We start from the raw sequence: 22,834 nt of genomic DNA, 5'->3' as shown, positions 1-22,834 counted from the left end.
CGAGAACATCTTCGATGTTCAACGCGGTACTCGTGAGATAGCGTGAGTAGTAACGTAGGGCAACAAAAGATGTGCAGAAAAAGATCAGCAGGCAGGCTGTCGCTTTGATAGTTGGGCCTCGATCTTCGGCCAGAAACTCTGGCGAGGTATATTGCGATAGACTCATAACAAGACTAGAGAACCTTCAGCTGCCAAAATGACTACCAGAGTCACGTATTCGGCAATCTGAAAGTAGAAAGAACGGCCACGAGCCGACCGAGCGCATATCCTGTGGGTGGGGCAAGCATCAAATACTATCGCCACAAGTCATCTTTGCGGCGCGGTATGTGTTCATGGAATCTGGCTGGCCAGTGTATCAGAGATGCAGAAGCACCTAGCGTGTCTGTGCTAACCTCGAGGCATGTACCTTGGTCGAGGAGATCTGAACCATTAAGGTAGCTCTGGGGAACGCGCCAAAATGGATAACGGGGATATCAGACGTGTTTGGGAAGACCACATAGGCTGATGCATTGTGACAGGTCGCATGTTGGTACCTGCAATCCCAAGTTGGCAGATGGGTTTTCTTCCGAGTTTCTGGGGTATATGTAAATAAGCTTATGGGCCCGTCGTTGGTATGACGTTGGACGAACGCATAGCTTTGCGCTCACTAACTCGATAGAATCGATTACGACAAGGCAGAACTGTTCTTGATTCGTCGTCAGCAGTCCTGATTACCTTTTATTGTTGGTGTTGGATGGGCCATCACTTCGTAGCAGCCGGTTGACCTTTCGAAGCATTGAGGGGATATCCGAGGCATGTGTGTGAGTGGAGGATACATTGGCTGTTGCCATGGATGAAACGCGCATGTTCGCCCTGAATGCAGGCTGCAAGCGAGATCTAGTTTTCAACTCTGCCGCAAGGGATGTTCGTGTCGGGTCAACACAATACAGACCTGAAGGGGCTTGGGAGATCTGAAACGCAGCTTCCTGCGGTTTTCCACGCGCATGAACGGGTACATGAGGGTACCTTGCAGCCATCGGATCGCGAATATGGGCGACAAAGATCGCATGCGCTCTAAAACGAAGTGCTCTTCATGTATCCGGCCTTGATGTTCGTCGCGAGAAAGTTCGCAATCTCGTACAGAACCCACCAGCCGGAACTAAGGGCGTAAGGCGCTGGTATCAGTTGACGCGACACCAACACATTGTTGCACAGTACCTGCTTGTGAGAAGTCCCAAGAGGTTGCAAGAGGTTGTTGGTATGTTCAGAGCCAGTGACGTGAGTGCTCGGTTGGATAAAGTGATGAGTTGCAGTGAGGTTGTTGCCGCGAGACTGTGAGACACCCCGAGTCAGAGCCCCGCACGAGCCACAACGCACGCACTCAGATGACGAAGGAACCTTCAGCATGGAAAGAACCACGGCACAAATCCATCTGCAGATGTGCGAATTCTTCTGATGGAAGGACATGCAACGACCGCGCTCAGGCCATGGGTTCCGCTACGTAATCTACCGAAATCCTTCACTAACCATTTGCGCAATGGAACGCCCTGAAAGATGCAGAATTCGAGATGTTCGCGCCCTTTTGCGATAAAGGGCGACAAACTGTTTATTTATGGAATCTTGATATATGACTTCCTCTCATGGATTTATCTTCGGATACGACATCTCACTTTGCTTCCTTCCATCACGTACCTCTTCGTCATCAGTCAGCATGCCGAACGAAGATGCCGAAGTATATGCCCTTATGTCTGAGGAGGGAAGGAAGTGGATGGAACAATACCCACTTCACGACAGCGATTGCGAAATCCACACCGCGGCTTACAAAGGCGATGTAGCTCTGGTCACATCTATACTAGAGAACAACACAACCGCCACCACGAACATCGACGCCCGCAACAGGAACGACTGTACCCCTTTACATCTCGCTATACGCGCTGATCACGGATCGGTTGTACAACTTCTCTTGGAAGCTGGTTCAGATCCTACAATCAAAGACGACATCGAGCCAGCCTACTGCGTTTCGTTGTCTGCACTTGACCTTGCAGCTTGGCTGGGACAACCAAATGCATTAGCCGCGCTCCTCGACCACGATATCAGTATATCGCCGTCCACGCTATTTTTCGCCGCATCCAAGAATCACGTGGACTGCCTTGCCTTGATTCTAGAGAAGCATGGAACTCGCGACTTCTCTGATATGTCCAGGCTAGAGGCTGTACGGCTAGCCATAGAAAGAGCGGCCTTGTGTTGGCATGAAGAAGCTTTTGAGTTACTTCTCGACTACTACCATGCAAGGTTTCCAGATCCCATACGCCTCAATGGAAATGGGGCAGCCCTAGGAAAAGCCCTCATTTGCGCCCTTTACGACTACGACTGTGACGACCGATGCCGACCACCAGCCGTATGCTGCCCTCTGGACAAATCCCTTTCTAGCATTATGAAAAGTCTTGTCAAAGCTGGTGCTGATGTCAATACGCGCGACGATCAAGGTCGACACTCTACAGCTTTTTGGGCTTGCCTGCATATGCCGCACGTGCCGCGAGATGTTGTACGATTTCTTCTGGAGAATGGGCTGCACGTTCATCACGTTTCGCCTGACCAAGATTCGCCGCTTTGCGGCATCATTAGCGACGCAAATGATGATCCAAGTCTCGTGGAAGATCTCATTAGTGCGGGAGCAAGCGTTTCCGGTACGAACGAGGACGGCTACACGCCATTGCATTTGGCAGCACATGTCTCCTTCGCAGAAGTTCTAATTGCGAATGGTGCGGATATTTCTGCTAGAACCCCTCAAGGACAAACGCCACTTCATACAGCATGCGAGCATGGCAATATATCAGTCGTAAAGCTGCTACTTACTCACGGCGCAAACGTTCACGACGTTACTTCAGGAAAGAGCCATCGTTCTGACATTGGGTGGACACCGCTTCTCTTTGCAGTCGGATTCTACTCTTATTCGTGGTGGTATTGCAGTAATAAGCTCGAGGAACGCTTGCAGCTGGTACAACTACTTCACAGCCACGGTGCCGATTTGCACATCAGTGCTTCAGACGGCTTCACGGCCCTCCACAGGGCCGCTCAGTGTGGTAATGAGAAGCTTGTGCGCTATTTCATCGACTCCGGTGCTGATGTGTGCGCCAAGACGACATCTGGCACGACTGCCTTACATTACGTGAGTGAAATCACTCTACCAGCAGATGAAGCCAAAGCCACGTCAATTATCGGCATGCTCCTCGAACATGGTGCTGAAGTAAACGCAATGAACCAAGAGGGAAAAACACCTTTGCTCAATTCAGTTGCTGCAGTTACTCATGCATCAGAGTTCCAATTCAGTCCGGCAGTGTGCAATCTGCTGTTAGAGAAAGGTGCGGAGAGGACCGCAAGCAATGTTGACGGCAAGACGATGGTAGACATGGTGAACGACTCACATCGCTGGATCTTCGGAGAGGACGGACTCGTGCGGAAGAAACCTCCGCCGGTACACGTAGCGCCTAATAGGGGCAGGGGCAGGGGTAGAGGAATGTGGCCACGTGGTGGATGAGATCTTTATACGCTCCCCCTGGACACTGAACCTCACTTGAACATCACCATCAAAAGTCGCACATCATAGCCAATCCAAACAAATTTCAATTGTAGAAGCCGAAAACTATATCCAAATTAATCATACTACCAAGTAATCCAAAGAGCATCTGCTATATGCAGACATCGCTAACAAAAACAAGATATGGGTATATAGATGCCGCCGTTAACAACCAAATAAAGAAAAGGGTATAACCAATAAAGAAGGGGGTATATCCTCGTCAAAGTCGTTAAAGCGTAAAGAATCGTAATCGTAGCCATGATTACCGGGCCCCCAGGGCCGGATGCCAAGAGTGGAGAGAGAGAGGAAAAGAGATGCCGACCAACGCCATGAAAACAATAGAGTAGAGAGAAAAGTCAACCAGCGTGAACGCCAACACCAGTAAGCAAGAGCGAATAGCAGACCCGCAAGAAACAAAACGTGAAAAGAGAGGAACAACAGTTGTACAAACATAAACGAACACCAACGAGATGATTCTCTAATCACCTCGTCGCATGAAGCCAAAACGCTTCTTTTTCTTCGCGTCCTTGGCATCTGCCGTGGGCGCATTGGGGTATCCATTCAGAGCAGCCTCAGTGTTGAGGCGTTCAGCTTCCTGGTAATCAAAGGGCATGTTCCAGCGTCTCTCGGGTATCTCTCCCAGTCTCGTGCTACCGGAAGCAAATGTATAGCTCGATGGTGTGGCTTTGTCCAAGCGGCGGCGGAAATGGAGGGTTGCTGGGGTCTGGTCGAGGAGTGGTGGAGGGGATAGGTAGGAGGGTTTCTCCGGGACTGGGGGAGGCTTGGAAGAGACTGCAGGTTTGGAGTGAGCAGGAGATGGTGAGCGGCGGGATGTAGGGGTAAAGGTGGGGAGCTTGGGGGTGGGCTCGTTATGGTGCTTTGGGGAGGGCGATTTGGTAGTTGTGTGGGCGTTCTCTTGAGGCCATGGTTCGCGCGGGTCGTCGAAGGAATCAACGCGCTTTTTGACACCACCACTACTGGCCTTTGGTGCTGCGCCACCTAGAGTGCCTCTGATGACACCAGATGTCTCAAGCTCGAATGGGTCGACAGGTACGTACAAGGGTAGCTGTGGAGCCATCTGGATCTTCTTTGGCTGAGGGGATGCCAGCGGTGAAGAGCTGCGAGATGAACTTGACGGCGATTTCACTGAAGAAGATTCCTTACTCGACGAGCTGCCCTTGCGGGTGGTCTTAGGTCGCATGACGACGAGCCGGGGTTCATTCGAGCTTCGGTTCTTCATGGGCATGCGTGTGACTACATGACCCGAGGAACGTTGACGAGTGGAGCTCGACTTCTTCTTCTCCTTCTCAGGGCTAGTGCTGCGAGGGGAGCAGTCGTGGTGTTTGCTTGTGCCACATCGCGGGCACGGTGGAGCGCCAATGTTATGCAGCTGGAGTTGAGATTGGCTTAGTCGCTGATATAACTGGGTAAGGCTTTGTATTGCTTCACGCCGCGATGCGTCGGACAGGTGGGTCAACGACTTGTAGTCTATGTCTAGGTGACCCTTTCCGCTTTTTTGCGCGTCATGGTTCAGGAACGCTGCGATGATGGCAACGAGGCCTGTGTTTAATTTGATCAATGTCTCTGCGAGTGACTGGTGCGCGATAGCTGCATTACGTTAGTACAGCTTATGTGTTGGGTGGACTTCATACTTACCATCGCCCTTTGCGAATCGCGGCCCGATGCCGCTGTAGTAGCATTCAGTATACTTTCCGGCTACCTCCTCTGGCCCTCTGCGCAAGCTTTTTGAGAGTTGGTGCTCGGCAGTACTTGTTGAATCAGGCGTGTCGGTATCTCTCTTTGATCTGCGCTTTCTTCTTCTTTCGCGCAAGCTTTTGAAGATATCCAGTCCATTTTGAAAAGCTTCTATGATGCCTGAGACGCATGTAGATACCTCGGCCTCTTCAGGCCTACGCGCAACATGCGCATGGTCTAACTTGACCGCCATCGCTAAAACGCAAGACAACGAACAAGGAAAAGATGCAAAGCAAAATGGAACTGAAGAGAAGGGAAGAGAAAAGGACGATAGGTATACAAAATTGCAATAAACAAAGTGCGGTCTAAGCATCCATTAGCGAGAGTGAATGAAGAGTCATCCAAAAAGCCAAATCACAACGTTAACCTCAAGTCGTGTTAAGTCGAGTCAAGTCGCCGTTAACACGCTCGCCCAAGACGGGGGCCCTTACACTTATTCCGTTGGCAGCCCGACCCTGGTCTGCACACGCCCTCGAGGGCTTGCAAGTGTGTCGCAGGGCTTGCGTTCCTGCAGCTGTTACTGGGTGCTACCCACCGTCCTCGCACCGCCTAGGCCGCCGTTTCAACCTGGTGCTGTTCACGACCTGCACGTAGCCGCCTCGATATGGTGTCTTGGGAGGCAGTCGAGGTTTGACTGGACACGTGTTTCGCGCTAGCGGCAAGCGAAGACGGGATGGGGCAGGCTAGGCCGGCATCGATAAGCTTTGTGGGTCTGGTAGTGGAGGGCCGAGTGCGTGCATGTACATGTGCATTCGAATGTGCATCAAACCATCGTCCAGTGTCGTCTCGGGGGCTGGATTCCTGCGAGTTGAAGAGCATGTGCGTGCGGGGTGCATACAGGATGAATGGTTAACAAAGCTTGCTTCATTGTTTTGTTCAATGATGGTGATACAATCAAATGTACACTCGAGAAACGCGGTGGAGCACCGACCGGTGTGATGAATTGGCATTCGCAGGGATTCCCTGTCGTGCTTCATTGACACATGCGACTCCCTGTCGCTCAAGAATAATCAACAAACCCGAACGCCTCGCTATGCAATACAGAACCGTAACAGTGTCATCGCCCATCGCCCATCGTCCAGCTACTGCTCGCCGTCTTCGACATCTTCAACAGTAACAGTCCGCCTTGTTGCAGTCTGGCCCTCAGAGCTGCTTCCAGCAACCGCAGAGCTTGAACCCTCAGCCTCAGTCCTCTCTCCTACGTTACCAAAGCTCCAGCTTGACTCTAGAGAGCTAGGCTCTGCAGGCTTCGGCGAACGATTGGAGGGCTCATCGGAAGTAGTCGGGTTTGGAGTCGATGAAGCTGGCTGGTTTGGTGAGGCCGCGGGAGCGGACGTCGAAGGCCCTGCGTCAGGTTCCGCTACTGGCTGTGTTGTCTGAAGATGAGGCGGTATCGAGCCACTCTCTGGCGCCGGATGTCCAGGTTGCGAGGATGGACGTGTCGCGCTTTCTTGGCTATTCCGTGGCGCTAGTGCCATCGGCCTCAATGTCCACCCTTCCGGTAGCGTCAAGCCTTCAGGCACACCGGGATCGCCCTGTCGCAGAACGGACCCTCTGGCGAAGTAGGCTTGCGGTACGAACGAGTTCATGTTAGGTGGGTTCAATGGGGCAATAGGTGGTAGCTCTTGGCCTGTCGCGGCAGCCACGCCTGAAGCCTGCTGAAGTCTGTTGAGCTCAGCAAGAAGTCTATGGACAGCCTCAAGTTGCTCGTGTTGTGCGTTGAGATGCCGCATCGACTCAATGATGTTCTGTTGTATGCGCAATATGTCGGACTGAATATCTGACGGATGCAGCGCGACCGCTCCGGGGATGGGGCCGGTGGGAAGGTTGGGAGTAGCCCATGGCGTGAAGCCCGTGTGGCCCTGTGCTTGGTTTTGATGATCTTGATTCTGCGCCGCGTTGTTTCCGTTGGCTTGCTCGCGCAGTCGCTGAATCGCGTTCTGCACAGCGACATTGTCCTGTTGTCCTGGTGGTACGCGAATGTTCCCGAGAGCGATCCGAAATGGCCCGAAGTTGAACACGCGCATGTTACCTGCTGGAGGATTTGCTTGTCCACCTTGCGGTGCAGCCTGCTGACCCTGGCCCTGGCCTTGTCCTTGTTGCTCTCCGACAGCACCTTGCTGCGCATTCCCTCCAAACATTGCTCGCAGTGCCTCTCGGTTCTGGAGGTTTTGCTCGCCCGGGTTGGCTTGGTTGTTGCGTTGCGTAGTTTGTGTCGTCGCCGATGAGAGTACTGGCCTTCGGCACGTGGGACAGACCTGCTGTCGCTCAAGCCAACTACGGAGACATCCGAAATGTAGGATGTGGCCGCAGGGGAGCTTCTTCGGCCGTTGTCGCTCATCCATTCTTCGACCTGGCTGTGCACCATCTGCGCCTGGTTGTGTCCACGGCCGCATCTCTTCGCGACAGACGATACATGTGTTCTCCCGCTCGAGTTCTTCTGCCGTCGCATCTGGATAGCGTGTGTTCATGTCGCGGGTCGCGTTTCGGTACTGGATGAAGTCGTGGATACGCTTGAGGAGGGATCGGATGGTCATGAACAAGTCTCTCATGATGTGGATTGGTATGCCGTAGAAAGTCATCAAAATGACGAAGAAGCCCAGGTAGACGAAGGACTTGACAAAGTCGGTCGCGAGATCCAAGTAGAATACCCAGCGACCCTTCTCTTCCCATCCGGGCACGTCGCCCTCGTCTTCATCGTCGTCTGCCTCAGCAGGCGCTTCAATTCCTTCTGCTGTAGCCTGCTGGCGTGCTTGTTCCCTTGCGATACGACGAGCCTCCTCTCGTGCTTTCTCTTGGCGGTGTGTAATGTATAGTTCGACGAGCGACAGTGCGTATCGTAGTAGGGTCGATATCGATGCGGTGGCCAGGAGGACGTATTCGAAGCCAAACATGACCATGACACCCGGCCGTGCCTCTGACAGGATCGAATCGATGCAGTACTGCATCATGAAGATGTCGAAGGCAACAGACAATAGCAAGGAGCTCATGAGGCGCGAATGAAAGAGCTTGGGGTTTGCCGGAGGCTGTTGCTCGAGGAATTCGACTCTCCCCTCTCCGATCCACTGCCAGACCTTGCCTGCAAGCAAGCAGAGGAACATTGCGAAGAACCACATGCCGAGATCATCCCTAAAGATAGTCATGGCCAGCAATGTTTCGCTCACAGCGAACCAGGCCTTGTCGTACAGCTGCTCGGTCTCGATGGGGCGGAGGGGGCCGTAGAAGAGGCGTTGGAGTCCATAGCCGAAGCTCGCGGCGACGATGAGCATCAGGTTGACGAGGAACATGAGCGAGCCGGTGCTCTGGGAGATGTAGACGGCGGCCGAGTAGAAGTTGGGGCGCTCGTAGTATGCGCGCATCAGCACAATGTTGGCCATGGCGGCTGAGCCTGCGACGTAGAGCTTGAGTCGACTCATGGTGCGGTGGTGAAGGTGCAAGGCGATTAGAAAGGAATGCGTGTCCCCATCTGAGGGTGATGAGAGCGAACACAACCGGGGAAGAGTCGCGTTCGCGTGATGCGGCGGTGCTGGGAGAAAGGAAACGTGGAGGCTTGGAGGGAAGCGACCTGATTCGCCCGCCAGCAATGACGTCTCGCAGGCCCGCCACGGTCTCCCGAGATCGCGACTTCCACCTCATTCACCCACACACTCGCGTGGATCCCCCTTGACAAGCATCGCTCATCAGTATATCTCAGATGATACTACTTTGCACTACTACCTCCAGAAGATACAAAATGCTGGGAGATGCATGTACCATGCCTACGTATCGTGGCACGCAATAGCGCTTATGCGTTCGACATCTATGGTACCCCATTCCATGCCGCCTTTCCATGGGACTGCTCGTTCCTCCGCACGAGCGTTCCTGCGCAAGGGCTGCACACTCCGAAGCTACCCCAAAGAGTCCGATGTCGTCCGTATTCTCCATAGTCAAGCCCTTGGTTATCCCCGCAGTAAGACTTGGATCTCGGGAGAATACTCGGTAGCACAACAACCCATTTACTTACTAAGGACCGTTGTCGGTAATTTCCAGCCAAGCCACGTCGTGTATACAAGAAAAGTCTTCCTCGACTTGGACCAGGCGCAGGTATCACAAGCTTCATCGGAGAGTCTCCCGGACTTCGAGACTCGCTGCTATGTCACATCACGTTAGCAAACGTGCAAGAGATGACCGAGTGGCGCATACCAGCCTCTCCATGCATGTTCGAGAACGACACTTTCTTCTTTCCAGTACCGATTGTGGGGAACATGGAGAGCTGGTGCCGAATTTGCGGGGATCGTCAACAAGCTACTGCACCCAGCTTCGGGATTGCGCCAGCCCAGACCATAGGCTCGGGGCGCAAGCTCTTGGACTCAAATATCTTGATCACAAATGATCTTGGTGGACCCTGCTTGTTTACTGCGGAAAAGTACATAAACCTCACATGGCTGCTGTTGGATTTGAGTATCGATCTGCAAGCTCATCATGTTTCGATCTCTTCCTCTCCTGAGCATTGCGCTTGGCAGCCTCTCCGCCGTCGGCGCGCAGGAGGTCCCAGCTGTACTGACTGCCGATATCATCGAGGGCTTGGGCAACAACACTCTCTTCACAAGATGGCGCCCTACGTACCACTTCTCCGCACCGGCAGGATGGCTCAACGATCGTAAGTTTTGGCTGTACGAAGTGCATGTGAGACAAATACTGACTTTGTATCTCTATTTCTGTAGCATGTGGAATGATGTACGATCCTACCACGGATAGATATCACCTCCATTACCAGTGGCATCCGAACCACGTCAACTGGGGTAACATCTCTTGGGGTCATGCAACCTCCAAAGACATGATTACTTGGACAGATGTTGGAGGCTGGGAAGATGACCAGGCCCAGTCTGTTGGCACCGGTCCTTTTCCTGACTCGGACAACAGCAGTTACTATGGTCTTGGTATATTCTCAGGCTCAGCTCAACCCGTGAATCTCCAAGGACAGCAGGACGGTACTCTCATCGCCTTCTACACTTCTGTCCAATATCTCCCCACAAACTGGGCCTTGCCTTACATCAAAGGAACTGAGAGCCAGAGCATCGTCATCTCTAACGATGGCGGCGAAACCTGGGAGCAGTATGCTGGCAATCCTATTATGACCGAGCCACCCAGCGGATGGAATATTACAGGGTGGAGAGATCCTTTTGTTGAGGTATGCCATCCGTCCGGAATATCGTTTTTTCGATCACTGACTCGTATAAGCCCTGGCCTGAGATGGATGCCCTTCTTGGACAAGAAGAGCCCCATTGGTACATGGTCCTTGGTTCTGGCATAAAGGGCGAGGGTGGCGGTGGCCGTATCCCTTTCTACAGTGCTCCCGCCAGCAACTTGACAGACTGGACTTTTCTGGGTGCCCTGTGGGAGCCCGAGAGGAACGAGACTCTTGGCTCTTTGATCGAGACCGGAACCTATGGCTTCAATTTCGAAGTGTAAGCCAGTATCCGTTCGCTGCAATCGCTCGTGTACTGATTTTACAGATCGAACTTTTTCTCTTTGACCGATGAAGATGACGACGTTCATTACTACGTTCTAATGGTAAGTTCCGGCCGTGGCGGCTACATGTGACACATGTACTGACTTCGTGCTTCCTACAGGGTACTGAAGGCGGCAACCTTACCTGGCATCCACGTGCACAATGGGGCCTGTGGAATGAAGGTCAGGTCAGCAGAAGGGACAACGGCTCTGTTGAGTTCACCCCTCTGTCGGGCGGCGCCATCGACTCCGGTCTTCTCTACGCGGTTACCAGCTTCTGGGATTCAAAGAACGACCGTCGCGTCCAGTGGGGTTGGGCCAACGAGGAGAGCAACAACTTTGCGATCAACCAGATGGGTTACCAAGGTGCCATGGCCATCCCTCGAGAGATGTACGTCATCAAGACCAAGGACCTGGTCAACACCAATGGCGGTCTGACTACAAAGGGCAACACTCGTGTTGAAGAACACAGTGATGGTACCTTCACTGGATACACTCTAGGAGCCCGTCCTCTACCTGAGGTTGTGGAAGGCTTCCACGCTGGAGCTGAGCCCCATGTCATCGAGACTGGCGACAATGCCTGTGTCTCCGGCGCGATCTCCGGCAACGGAACCAGTCACATGCACCTCCAGGTTACGCTTTCTGACTTCACTGGACCTGCCGGTGTTGTCATTGCCCAATCACCCGGACACGAGGAAGAGACTATCGTCTGGTATTCTCCAGAGAACTACACCATCAACGTTGACCGCTCGCACTCATCTTCCATCGTTGAGTTTGCCAATTACACCATGCTCGGATTTTTCTACCCATACACATTCTCCAACGGTACCACCGAGTCTCTTCACATGGATATCTTCGTTGACGGATCTCTCGTAGAAGTCCTTGTCAACGACCGCTTCTGGCTTACGACTCGTATCTACCCTGCACGCACCGACAGCACTGGCTTCAGCATCTGGGCTGGTAGCAACTCCACTGTCAAGGCTTCCGACATGAAGGTCTGGAACATCGAGACTAATGCATTCCCTGAAAGACCGACGAACTCGAGCAGTGAGCTTGTCTTTGATACGCCAGAGGAGACTAACAACTACATCTGGTGGCCTGGAAACTAGGGGGACTGCGACCTGAATACGCGCGACGCGGTAATGACATGAATGACGGCGTTGTAAACCGCAAAGGACGATGCTGATGTAAGAGTAAATATTGTATGTAGAATATAATATGCATATCAACCATCGCAATCATACCCCAAGTCCCATGAATTAGTCATCTGCCATCGAAGGAGAATATCCGTCGTGCCGTAGTGCAGCGCGTTACCCGTTGTCAAAATCCTGCCGCGATCTTTGTAGCCAATAAACCAAAAAGTGCGCGTCCGCGGAGGAGAAACACGGGGCCGTTGCTGGTGCCTCTCGGACAGTTGAAATGCCCGGAAATAACCTAGTCTTCGCAGCGCCCTACCTTTTTTTCCTACTCGGTCTAGGTCGTGGTAACAGCGGGCCTTAGGATTTCCGATGTTCTCGTTAGTACGAGAGGATTCCCCGCCGGCTTCCCCAAACAGCTTGCCCCGCAGGGTATCTCCAGGGCTTGCACTTCTGGGGACGGCACGTGTAGCACCCTGAACGGGCACATGGCTAATCGTCCACCGGATAAATTGGCATTACTGCCGTTAGCAGCATTACGCCTACCGTCGGTGGCGTTAAGAATCGCGTGAGGGCGGTAATAGGAAATCTATTCCCACGCGCATAAATACGTTCTTGAATGTTCACTTACGACATATAAGCTTGATTTTGTCTCCCATATCAGACACAAGTCTTGCAATTCTACCACATCGACCAAACCGAGATAACACCGCAGTACATACGATACCCAAGTAAACTACTACACGACACAATGGCCAATGCAGAGGAGCAATACAAGCTCTCGCAAGAGCAAATTGACTTCTTTCTGGACAATGGATGGTTGAAGTTGAGCAACTGCTTCACAAGGGAGCAAGCAGAAGGACTACAGGAAACGCTCTGGACACGATTGGGTATGGATCCCAAAGACAAGTCGACATGGTACGCGTACCTTCTTCAATTATAACTCTTTACTTGTAGCCTTCAACAGACGTTGACATGACGGATACAGGCACACCGAGCGAACAAACATGCCCTTCTTCAACGAATTCTCTGTCGAAGAGTTTGCACCAAAAGCCTGGGCTGGAATTTGCAACCTTGTTGGTGGCAGCGACCGCGTTGATTCTAACGCATCGACTTGGAAAGATGGCTTCATCGTAAACCTCGGAACGCCAGAGGGTCACAACAAAGTGGTACGCCCTCAAGAGCTACCTGGCTGGCACGTCGACGGAGACTTCTTTGTCCACTACCTCGATTCACCTGAGCAAGCGCTTTTGGTCATCCCGCTATGGTCAGACATCGCTCCAGGCGGTGGTGGAACCTACATTTGTCCTGCCGCCATTCCCACTGTGGCGAAACATCTATACGAGAATCCTGACGGAGTCAGCCCAAGGATGACGCCAAGAGCGCAAAACCCAGAGTTTGTACAAGAGCAAGGACTGAAGTGGTTTAACGACCTAGCTGCCAGTATGCCCGATGAGGCTTTCGTGGAAGCCACCGGTGTAGTTGGCGACGTCTACCTTTTGCATCCGCTGATGCTGCACTCAGCGTCCAACAACCAACTTCGTCAAGTCCGCGTCATTACTAACCCACCGGTGTCCGTCAAGGAGCCTTTTGTATTTGATCGTGCCGATGGAAACTACAGCGCAGTGGAGCGCAAGACCATGAAGGTGTTGAGCAAGGACCGGATTGAGGGTTTCAAGATTTCTGGAAAGAGGCAACCAGTTATCCCCGAGCGATTGCGAATTCAAGAAGAGATGAAGAGGAAGGAGGAGGAGAGGATGCGCAAGTTGAAGGAAGGAGCGGGGATAGATGAAGCGAAGGATGCAAGTCAAACGGTCGCTACTGCTGCGTAGGTTTGTAATCATCAATTGACTTTGATATCGTTGTTGATTACGGTTTAAAGAACACATCTCGCGTTCAGTGATGGCGATGTGCTTTTTTAGATAAGATAAGAACGGAAGCGTTCCGCGGTGAGATCTCACACGACCACGTTTCCTCTCGGCACACATTGCGAGTACCCCATGTAACAGAATTGATAAAAAGCGAGCCATTCAGACCTTGAACATTTGGTGAGTACCCAGCGAACCCATTTTAGAACTTTTGCCAAGTAGGGAAGCGATTGCCCCACGGGTCGGTCGGCATTCACCAGGACTACCTGGGTACACCACTAGTTGAGGGCCGATTGAAATGATACGAGCCACACCGAGTGAATCAGGTTGGAATGACCCGAGTGAAGGAACACCTGTCCTCAGAAGCTGACACTCGCCGCAGTTGGGAATGGCAAGTAGAAAGTGAACACAGATTAATAATATGCACTGGGATCGGCAGGAACTGCAAGCTAACTGCAAGCGGTCGGGAGACCAAGCGATGTGAGTGAGATGTAGAGGGGCGGCGGCGAAAGTGCTAGGGAAATGCTAGACAAAGGTGGGTACAGGCATGCGGCGGGTAAGTGCAGTGGGTGGTAAGTTCAACGTGGTCTCTCAATGCGGTGAAAATAGGTGGAGGCGCAGGGACCATGCCGCTCTAGCGCTAAGCTGGTGTGAACACAGTTGCTCGAAAGTCACAGCCATCCACTTGGAATATAAAGCGCCCCTCTACCGCTGTCCTCTCTTACTCCTACCCCAATTCGTCGTGCCTACCCAACTTCAACCACATACAAGCACAGCAAAATGAAGTACACGACTGTCTGCGCTGCGTTCTTTGCGGCCGTCGCCGCCGCATCTGATGTCAAGCAACTGAAGACCGACAACTTCAAGAGCTTCATCGAGGAGAACGACCTCGTCCTTGCAGAGTGTAAGCAGCTCTGAACTACTCAAGCCCTCAAATACACAATTGCAGAACTAACCATTTCTACAGTCTTCGCGCCATGGTGCGGCCACTGCAAAGCACTTGCTCCCGAGTACGAGACGGCGGCTACCACACTTAAGGAGAAGGACATCGCCCTCGTCAAGGTCGACTGCACAGAGGAGCAGGATCTGTGCCAGGAGTACGGCGTTGAGGGCTACCCCACCCTCAAGGTCTTCCGCGGCCCCGAGAATGTCTCGCCCTACGGTGGACAGCGCAAGGCCGACAGCTTGATCTCGTACATGACCAAGCAGGCTCTCCCCGCCGTCTCCGACGTCACAAAGGACACTCTCGAGGAGTTCAAGACCGCCGACAAGGTCGTCCTCGTCGCCTACTTCGCCGCCGACGACAAGGCCTCCAACGAGACCTTCACCTCGGTCGCCAACGGTCTCCGCGACAACTTCCTCTTCGGAGCCACCAACGACGCCGCCCTTGCCAAGGCTGAGGGTGTCAAGCAGCCCGGCCTCGTCCTCTACAAGTCCTTCGACGACGGCAAGGACGTCTTCACCGAGACCTTCGACGCAGACGCTATCCGCGACTTCGCCAAGGTCGCCTCTACCCCTCTCATCGGTGAGGTCGGCCCCGAGACCTACGCCGGATACATGGCCGCTGGCCTTCCCCTCGCATACATCTTCGCTGAGACTCCCGAGGAGCGCGAGGAGTTCGCCAAGGAGCTGAAGCCCCTCGCTCTCAAGCACAAGGGCGAGATCAACTTCGCCACCATCGACGCCAAGTCCTTCGGCCAGCACGCTGGTAACCTCAACCTGAAGGTCGGCACCTGGCCCGCTTTCGCTATTCAGCGCACCGAGAAGAACGAGAAGTTCCCCTACGACCAGGAGGCCAAGATCACCGAGAAGGAGATTGGCAAGTTCGTCGATGACTTCCTCGCTGGCAAGGTCGAGCCCAGCATCAAGTCTGAGCCCATTCCCGAATCCAACGACGGCCCCGTTACCACCATCGTCGCCCACAACTACAAGGATGTCGTCCTCAACAACGACAAGGACGTTCTCGTTGAGTTCTACGCTCCCTGGTGCGGTCACTGCAAGGCTCTTGCTCCCAAGTACGAGGAGCTCGGCCAGCTCTACGCTTCCGATGAGCTCTCCAAGCTTGTGACCATCGCCAAGGTTGACGCCACCGCCAACGACGTTCCCGATGAGATCCAGGGTTTCCCCACCATCAAGCTCTTCCCCGCTGGCAAGAAGGACTCCCCGGTTGACTACTCTGGTTCCCGCACTGTCGAGGACCTCGTCCAGTTCATCCAGGAGAACGGATCACACAAGGCCGAGGCCAGCATTGGCGAGGCCGTCGAAGGTACGACTGAAAAGCTCGCTGAACAGGCCATGGCCGCCTCCGAAGTTGCCGCTAAGTCCGCCGCAGATGCTACCGAATCCGCCAAGGCCAGTGCCTCTTCCGCCACCGACTCTGCTGCTTCCGCCGCTTCAGAGGGTACCGAGACCGTCAAGTCTGGCGCTTCTGTCGCTTCCGACTCAGCCTCCTCAGCCGCCTCTGAGGCTACCAAGTCTGTCAAGTCTGCTGCCTCTGAGGTCACCGACTCTGTCTCATCGGCGGCATCTGAGGCTTCGGCCTCTGCCTCGAGCGTCAAGGACGAGTTGTAAATGACTCGCTTCCCCTGAGTTTCTTTGGTTATGTCGGCGCTTTCACGTGTACCAGTACCCCTTTCAGCATTTGATCACTTTTCATACATGCTGAGGTATATGCGTACAAAATGGTTATGATTACATGGGGGAATGACACGGTTCTCGTTTTCTTTCTTGGGACCATGGGTAGCGTTAGCTAATGGAGTTCCGGTTTTATCTTCATCATCATTGTTGAGTCTACTTTCGATCGTATGTGATGTGAAATTGATTACAACAATAAGTGATGTTAATGATACGAACATGTCCTATGAGTCCCATGCGTCAATGCCTCCAGATACTACGCATAGGGAGTTTCTCATAGTATTCATGTGTCTATTCATTTAATCGGCCCCGTCACACTCCTAACCATGACAGCAGCCTCCCTCTCCCAAGTCACAGCGACACCCTTGTTCGATAACGCCCCGGGTAGCTGACTACCACGACTCACGCATTCCTTCACCGAGTCCCCAACAGCAGTCTTGTTACTCCTCAGCGTCCTTGCAGACACACCGCCCTTGTTCATGAGCTCCTGCACTCTCGGCGCCATGTTGGAGGCGAGCGTCCTCCAGAAGTAGCTGGGTAGCGAAGATGTATCGAGGGCTTGGAGGAGGGGTTGTAGGAAGTTGGAAAAGCTCGGAGTACGCGCGGCGTCGAGTAGAGGGTGCGCGGGTGGCTTGATGCTTTCAAGGAGGGATTGTAGTGCGACGATGTTTTGGCACCGCGCGGATATCTCGAGGAGGGTGCGGTCTAATGTGGGAAGCTGACCCAAGGCGCGCGCGAGGGATGCGAGGGATGACTTCAGCTGGGTCTGCAGATAGTCCTGTAGCGCATTGAGCATGAGGGTCGGTTCGAAGGTGTCGGTCGTGGTTTTGGTCGATACCGGCGAGAGGAGGTAGAGGGTGAGCAGCGCGGACGTGGTTCTCGACTTGGTGTCTTCGGTCTGCGAAAAGGTGGATGCCGATGTTTGACCTGACGAGGACAGTAGCGAGGACATGGAGAACTCCTTGACTACCTGCTGAGCGCGCGACGATATGCTGCGCTCGCCTGGGTTCACGAGCTCGTTCTTGAGCGTGTTCACCACGTTGACCCTGTCCAGGCCCTCACCCTCCTCGCCCGATTTAGAGGCTGCCAGAAGCTGGCGCAGCGACAGTATTGTGTCTGCCGAGCGTACCATGGCCCTGTGATCCTCCCTCTTTGCGCTGCCGACACCGCCCAGCTCCGACATACGCACCTCGAGCTGTCTGCCTAGCATGAGACATCGCGCGACAGCTCGACCAAGCTTGACAGTCTCGCAGAGCCTCTCTGCTGTCAATCGCACCTGCTCAGCGACCTCGTAGCGCTCAATGACCTCCTTCTCTAGTGTCTTGTACGACTCGGTCAAGCTGGCAACCTGTCCTTCCACCTCGTGCAGTATGCGTCCGCTCGATTCGGCATGGTCTCGCGTGTGTTCCAGCAGCGGCAGTGCCGACTTGGTAGTCAGGGTATCGATATGTGTGTCGACTTCCTGGACATCGAAGAGGACGCGCGACAGCGGTGTTGACAGATCTAGCGGGGTGTCGGAGGGGTTGTTGGTCGAGAGGACGAGCGTGTTGGCGAATGACGTCGCCGAGAAGTCTGGATCGAGAAAGGCCTCATAGTCGATGTATGAAGGCTCATCTTCTTTGGACATGGTGGGAGGTGGCTCCAATCATGGCCTGGCCTTGCGCGATGCGCTCGCTGTCTTAGCGCGTCTCTGGACCTCCGCATCTTCTCCGCGCCAAGCATCCCATCCGCTGCAGGTATGACTTGAGGACTGCACTTGCCTGAGTCACCTATGACTCCATCTGAGACATGCCTCGCGACTTCACCGGATATCAGCACTTTGCCACATCTAGGCACAGCTGCTCGGGTCCAGCCATTGTACGCCTTGCGCCACCTCCCTCATGGTTACCTAGTATCGCTGTCATGGCCACTCAGAATTGTCGATCATCCATGGGGTGGCACAGTCAAGGCTGTAACCGCTGCTGTATTCACGTTGAATTGGAACGCCTGAACAGGCTGAACAGGGTGAACAGCATGATTCTTGCAGGTAAAGCTGGTGCCTGCAGGTCGGTTTGGTGTATAAAGTTAAGGTACTTCTCATCATGTCTATTGGTATGTCGAGTACAGAAGCAATAACTTCAGCCTCGTAACTCATACTTCTTTTCACTTCATCTACGCGCTTGATCTTGTCTTCGTTGAAGACCGCCATCATGCCCAGCGAGACTCCCACCAACGGTGTCAAGGACACGAATGGCACTGCGGAATTCGCGCCAGAAGGTTCTCTTGCATCTTTCAAGAACTTCTATCAAGGCCCGCGGGACAAGAATAAGCAGTGGAGCTGGACTGAGCAGGAACCCGAGGATGTCGCAGACCCTGCTGAGAATGAAGAGACGGCCCAACACGCTCTCATCACTCGTCTGCTCAAGTCAGACGACTCCCGCAGGAAATACAAGATCCACTCAATCATTATCCAGTCTCCTTGGCTCAAGACTGCTCTTGCTGAAGTTCTGAAGGATTACCCAGCCATCCATTGCGAATTGAAACGCCTGGAGTTCGAGGCGCCATTCACTCCTTTTGTTCATCGATGGGCTCAGCTACTTGAGTACAAAAGCAGAAAAGATCTCGATGCCACAACTGCTGAACACGTTGAGCTACTCTACGAAGTTCTTTCCTCTGAGCTCAAGGACGTCATCAAGACATTCGAGGACTACATCAGCCATGGCATAGTAACATTCGATCATATCTGGATCATGTATCAGCCCGGCGCCCTCATCTACTCCAACTCTCACAACGGAGCGTATGGGGTCTACAAATTGAAGTCAGGCTCCTACGTCAACACCCAGTGCGGTAGGATGTACCAGATCAACATTGAGGCCATCGACTGGAACGGCAGCACTTTCGGTCGCACTGCCCAGACTATTCGAATTCGAGAGTTTCATGGCACTGCTCCCATACTGGGCTTGACAGCCTTCCCATTGTCATTCCATCCTCATGAAGCCAAAGTCAGAGAAGCGCTGATCAGCCGTGGTAAGAAGTTTGAAGCACTTGCTGGCAGCCACTACATGGCATACGATGGCTTCGCAATTGGATGGGACAGGGAGGGCAATGAGGCGCCGTACATGTGCACCGGCCGTATCATCATCGACTCGGACAGCTTCCAGCGCTTCTCTCCCCGTTCCATCAACCGAGTCGACCCTCTCAGCGCAAAAGAATGCGCCTCTGGTCCTGAAGCCGTCGCTGAGAAGCTCGAAATCCAAGACCCGACCGAGATGAAGTACGTGTTTGGTAAGCAAGACAAGGAAGAACGTCTACGCCTCACCGAGGACCACCAACTTCTATGCTTGCCCAGAGTCCGGGGCTACTCGCTCAAGAAGAAGCAGTGGCTGTTTTTCTACCTTGATCTCATCGAAGACATCAAGTTCAATGACAATGCCTTCGCTTCGCTCGTTCTCCCTCAAGACCAGAAGGAGCTCATTCTTGCGTTTGCCGAATCGCAAGCCATGAGCCAGTGCAAGTTCGACGACATCATCAGCGGAAAAGGCCGTGGCCACATCACTCTGCTCAGCGGCCCTCCCGGAGTTGGCAAGGTAAGCCGCCCCACAAAGCTCCCCGCTTTTTGAATGAAACACAACGGTCCAAGTTACTGACACCTTCTAGACCCTTACAGCAGAGTCTGTAGCCGAGCACATGCGCGCTCCCTTGTTCATGATATCAGCAGGCGACTTGGGCATCGACCCCGACCAAGTCGAGAGCAAGCTCACCAATATCCTCGAGATGATCTCCAAATGGAACGCCGTACTTCTACTCGACGAATGCGACGTCTTCCTTGAAGCGCGCAGCACGCACGACCTAGAGCGGAACAAGCTCGTGTCCATCTTCCTGCGTGTGTTGGAGTACTACGAAGGCATGTTGTTCTTGACAACCAACCGCGTTGACAACATCGACGCTGCTTTCCAGTCCCGTATTCACATCAGTATGGCATACCCTGATCTCAATTCTTCCTCTCGCAAGAGCATTTGGCAGAACTTCTTGAAGAGCTTGGGTGGCTTGGAGGGATGGAAGGATCAGGATCTGGAGGAACTGGCAAGTGTGGAGCTCAATGGTCGTCAGATCAAGAACGTACTCAAGAGCGCATCGCTGCTTGCTGCACGAAAGAAAGAAGGTCTAAACAGGAAGTACGTTGATATGGTGCTGGGGATTGAGAAGAGAAGGCCTGGTGTGGCTGTGGGTTTCTAGGAGACAGCTGGTAGCATGAGTAATGAGCTATCCCAGATCGCTCTCTTGGCATCGGACTAGAGTTGGAGACAATATCTACAAGCGATCCATACGATAATCTTCTGATCATGTCCCACCTCCGAATCATTTCCATGCCCAATCATCGTTCCCCAGCACTTGGGGGCTTCTTCAGTTGAGGCTCATAGAGCTCAACCTTGAACGTCCTTCCCTCGGGATAGCGCTCTAAGAGAAATGGCGTTAGCTTCATGTCCTGGCGGCTCAACATTTCGTCGACTTACCAGTCAGCACAGAGACTTGTGTCATCAACTGCACGTGCAGATTCACCAGTGCTTGTTCCATATCTCTATTCGCAGCATTCCCGACACGTAGCACTTGTCCACCAATTCCGTTAACGTTGTATCCAAACAGCTTTGCCTGAGCAGTGTTAGTGCTGTCGCGGGAGGTAGTAATGTAGTAAGTATATCCAGGGCCGTATAGTAGGCGTGCATTGTCTTTGATGAGGGAAAGTAGGTGGCAGCGTTCAAAGTGGCTGACCATTGTGGAGTCTATCGAGAACAGTTGTAGGTTGGTCTAAGAAACAGCCATATATGCGTTCTGACGACAAACGGAAGACGGCGTTTGGTGTTCAGCAAACTATTCGTGGATCGTGAATACATAACATGGGCATGTGTGGGGTTGGTAAGGCCAAAAAACAAGTCAATGGATGTTCCACCGTCTACATGGGTATAAAAATTGAAGCTTAATAACATTACAAAGCAACGCAGACTGCCAGGAGATCTGATCTATGCTGAGGTCGCGTTGGACAAAAAATGAACCAAAAGTGTAGTCAACTATACATCGTATGGTGGGATGGGATCGAATCACATAAAACATACCGACACCAGGGAGTTAGGAACGAGAGCAGAATAGTTTGAGCACTAGAAACGATGTATCAATTAGCTAGTTTCCGTCGGCAAATCTTCAAGTGACCGAATCAGGCCGTCTATAGATAAGCGATGGTCTTCTAGCTGGGAGGCTTTATCATCATCCCAGTGAATGTCACTCCCTTCTTCAGACGTTGATCGTAGCGCGCAACTTCGTGCCTCAGCTCTTTTGCCAACGCATTGACGGCCTTAGGAACGGTGATGGGAGTGTCCTTCTGGCCTACGGTGTGCGTCATGAGTACGAAGCCGTCTCTCTCTGCGGGCAGATCATAGGCGACAAGTAATGCTGTTGTAGCCCCGACCTGGTCTGCTTCGCCTGATTTATCCTTCGGATCTTTATGATAATCCGCAGCTTGGTAAATGACCACTTCGTAGGTGCTGTCACGACCATAGAGCAGACGGGCATTTGCTATTGATGTTAGCCATAGGGGAGACAAGTGACAGATGTATAGAGTGTTGGTTACCTTTGATAAGATCAATCGTGTCAATCTTCTCGCGATCCATGTTGAGTCAGGAATGGGTGGTCAGCGGAAGTTATGATTGAGCTCATATCACGGAGACCCCAGATCTTTATCTAGTCCAGCTATCGGATTTGCTTGCTGTCAAGCCGATATGCCTAGCCAATGTATGTCACATAGCTCGAATTCACTTTACAACAAACAAGCTTGCTACCTGGAAGGAGACAAGCTACAACACATCAGGGAAATAAGGCTTGAGGAGAGTAGATTTGCATTGAGAGGATCTGGGGCTATCTTGACGCAGCTTCAACACGATGCCAGAACAGTATCGCGCGATCAGTATTGTAGTTGCGGCGACGAGAGAGCAAAGAATGCCGTACTCATCGCGAATTGTGACCGTCATCCACAAGTCCTTTCATCATGTCCTCAAAGGCTTTTTCTTCTTTTCTTGTTGCGATAACGTGTCTTGTTATCTCTTGTTGTTGGGAATACTTCCACCACAGGAAACCCGCAGAGTCGACAGCAAATCGTCGCAAACATGGACGATTTGTTGCATATCCTAAGGTATTCGTGTGACTGCATCGGAAGTATAGATCCAGTCTGATCTGGTCTTGGGCTTGCTGTACAAAGCACAAGATGACTAGGCTTAAAAGGAGCTCAAGCGTAGCGCCGAGTAGGTGCGGTACCCTAGGGGAGGGAGGAGGGCCGCTAGAGCCCATAGCGTAATGACATGCGACAAGGTGTAGCATCGCATCGAGTAGGGTGAGAATGTAGTTGTATGGCCATAGACAGTAATTGC

General features: G+C 52.8%; 8 protein-coding genes across 8 annotated transcripts; 4 read left to right on the top strand and 4 right to left on the bottom strand.

Moving 5' to 3' along the window:
- Positions 1-4,034: 4,034 nt before the first annotated feature.
- Positions 4,035-5,504, bottom strand: J4E86_003076 (uncharacterized protein; the record flags this gene model as incomplete). Its single annotated transcript, XM_051443632.1, has 2 exons — positions 4,035-5,164; positions 5,213-5,504. The coding sequence occupies 2 exons, from the start codon at positions 5,502-5,504 to the stop codon at positions 4,035-4,037; spliced, it is 1,422 nt and encodes a 473-aa protein (XP_051305127.1).
- Positions 5,505-6,393: 889 nt separating this feature from the next.
- On the bottom strand, positions 6,394-8,727 carry J4E86_003075 (uncharacterized protein; the record flags this gene model as incomplete). Its single annotated transcript, XM_051443631.1, has 1 exon — positions 6,394-8,727. One exon carries the CDS (start codon positions 8,725-8,727, stop codon positions 6,394-6,396), a length of 2,334 nt encoding a protein of 777 aa, XP_051305126.1.
- A 1,045-nt stretch (positions 8,728-9,772) lies between these two features.
- J4E86_003074 (uncharacterized protein) lies at positions 9,773-11,910 on the top strand (the record flags this gene model as incomplete). The annotated part of the gene is made up of 5 exons (XM_051443630.1): positions 9,773-9,950; positions 10,015-10,481; positions 10,532-10,758; positions 10,807-10,864; positions 10,924-11,910. The coding sequence occupies 5 exons, from the start codon at positions 9,773-9,775 to the stop codon at positions 11,908-11,910; spliced, it is 1,917 nt and encodes a 638-aa protein (XP_051305125.1).
- A 778-nt stretch (positions 11,911-12,688) lies between these two features.
- J4E86_003073 (uncharacterized protein) lies at positions 12,689-13,769 on the top strand (the record flags this gene model as incomplete). The annotated part of the gene is made up of 2 exons (XM_051443629.1): positions 12,689-12,855; positions 12,926-13,769. 2 exons carry the CDS (start codon positions 12,689-12,691, stop codon positions 13,767-13,769), a joined length of 1,011 nt encoding a protein of 336 aa, XP_051305124.1.
- An 816-nt stretch (positions 13,770-14,585) lies between these two features.
- J4E86_003072 (uncharacterized protein) lies at positions 14,586-16,376 on the top strand (the record flags this gene model as incomplete). Its single annotated transcript, XM_051443628.1, has 2 exons — positions 14,586-14,709; positions 14,773-16,376. The coding sequence occupies 2 exons, from the start codon at positions 14,586-14,588 to the stop codon at positions 16,374-16,376; spliced, it is 1,728 nt and encodes a 575-aa protein (XP_051305123.1).
- Positions 16,377-16,734: 358 nt separating this feature from the next.
- On the bottom strand, positions 16,735-18,066 carry J4E86_003071 (uncharacterized protein; the record flags this gene model as incomplete). The annotated part of the gene is made up of 1 exon (XM_051443627.1): positions 16,735-18,066. The coding sequence occupies one exon, from the start codon at positions 18,064-18,066 to the stop codon at positions 16,735-16,737; it is 1,332 nt and encodes a 443-aa protein (XP_051305122.1).
- A 562-nt stretch (positions 18,067-18,628) lies between these two features.
- Positions 18,629-20,654, top strand: J4E86_003070 (uncharacterized protein; the record flags this gene model as incomplete). The annotated part of the gene is made up of 2 exons (XM_051443626.1): positions 18,629-20,005; positions 20,076-20,654. 2 exons carry the CDS (start codon positions 18,629-18,631, stop codon positions 20,652-20,654), a joined length of 1,956 nt encoding a protein of 651 aa, XP_051305121.1.
- Positions 20,655-21,657: 1,003 nt separating this feature from the next.
- On the bottom strand, positions 21,658-22,081 carry J4E86_003069 (uncharacterized protein; the record flags this gene model as incomplete). The annotated part of the gene is made up of 2 exons (XM_051443625.1): positions 21,658-21,986; positions 22,042-22,081. 2 exons carry the CDS (start codon positions 22,079-22,081, stop codon positions 21,658-21,660), a joined length of 369 nt encoding a protein of 122 aa, XP_051305120.1.
- Between the last annotated feature and the right edge of the window lie 753 nt (positions 22,082-22,834).

Source organism: Alternaria arbusti (genome assembly GCF_024043155.1).
Source record: "Alternaria arbusti strain BMP 1465 chromosome Unknown scaffold_3, whole genome shotgun sequence".
Taxonomy (NCBI): domain Eukaryota; kingdom Fungi; phylum Ascomycota; class Dothideomycetes; order Pleosporales; family Pleosporaceae; genus Alternaria; species Alternaria arbusti.
This window is presented reverse-complemented; position numbering and strand designations above follow the sequence as displayed.